Source organism: Tupaia chinensis, unplaced genomic scaffold (genome assembly GCF_000334495.1).
Source record: "Tupaia chinensis unplaced genomic scaffold, TupChi_1.0 Scaffold000605_1, whole genome shotgun sequence".
In the NCBI taxonomy this organism is placed as follows: domain Eukaryota; kingdom Metazoa; phylum Chordata; class Mammalia; order Scandentia; family Tupaiidae; genus Tupaia; species Tupaia belangeri.
Genome location: NW_006160123.1, coordinates 1580809 through 1581537, shown reverse-complemented (window position 1 = coordinate 1581537; position 729 = coordinate 1580809). Strand labels below are relative to the sequence as shown.

Genomic DNA, 729 nt, shown 5'->3' with positions numbered 1-729 from the left:
CGTGTGTGTGCACCAGAAAGACAGAGAGAGAGACAGAGAGACAGAAAATGGGAAATCACCCCCCGGGGGGATGGCCATATGGCAATCCCTTCTCCATTCTCCTCTCGGGATCTTGGGCACACACGCCCGGTGTGAGTTTAAGCCACCGGGTCTGGGATTTGAACTGCAGTTGACTATATGGGAGTCTAGTGACATAGCCATTATGGCATCTGCTGGTTCTGAGATACACCTTTTTAAAGGAAGCCCTGAACCCATAAATCATCCCTCTCTCTGTGGCCAGGAAAGGGCATGTGTAAGGCTGGGATGTGGCAGGACATCAGCCTGTGTGACGGTGGACAGTTCACATGCCCTCGGCTCACCTGCGGGCTGCATCTGCCCAGCCGTGCCTGTCCCTGCGGGCGGAGCCCTGCCGTCTCAGCCAGGGTCTGGAAGCGGCCCTCCTGGGGCAGGATGCTAGCCTCCAGCATGCCTAGCCTCTGGGCAGCCACCTCTACTGTGGCTGGGCTGGCTGGTAGGGCCCTGTTCTGGTCTAGCACCTTCTCTGCATCCTTCAGGAAGCTCTCCCTGAGAGCCGCCTTGCTCTGGAAGCGCCGGGCCAGGGTTTCCAGCCGCTCCAGCTGCAGTAGCCTCCTCAGTAGGGCCTGGCTCCGTGCAGCCTCTGCCCGCTCCAGCTCTGCCCAGTGCCGGGACAGCTTGGCAGGGCCCCGGCCCCCCAGGAGCACGGGCGCG

The 729-nt window shown here is 61.3% G+C and overlaps 1 protein-coding gene across 1 annotated transcript in view; it reads right to left on the bottom strand.

Moving 5' to 3' along the window:
• Nucleotides 1-729, bottom strand: part of SPTBN5 (spectrin beta, non-erythrocytic 5) — a 58875-nt gene that overhangs the window by 50377 nt on the left and 7769 nt on the right. Inside the window, 3 exon segments of the mRNA XM_027775837.1 lie at nt 360-386; nt 388-717; nt 719-729. The exon segment at nt 719-729 is cut by the window's right edge and continues 252 nt beyond it. Coding sequence (XP_027631638.1) covers nt 360-386; nt 388-717; nt 719-729 — 368 coding nt within the window.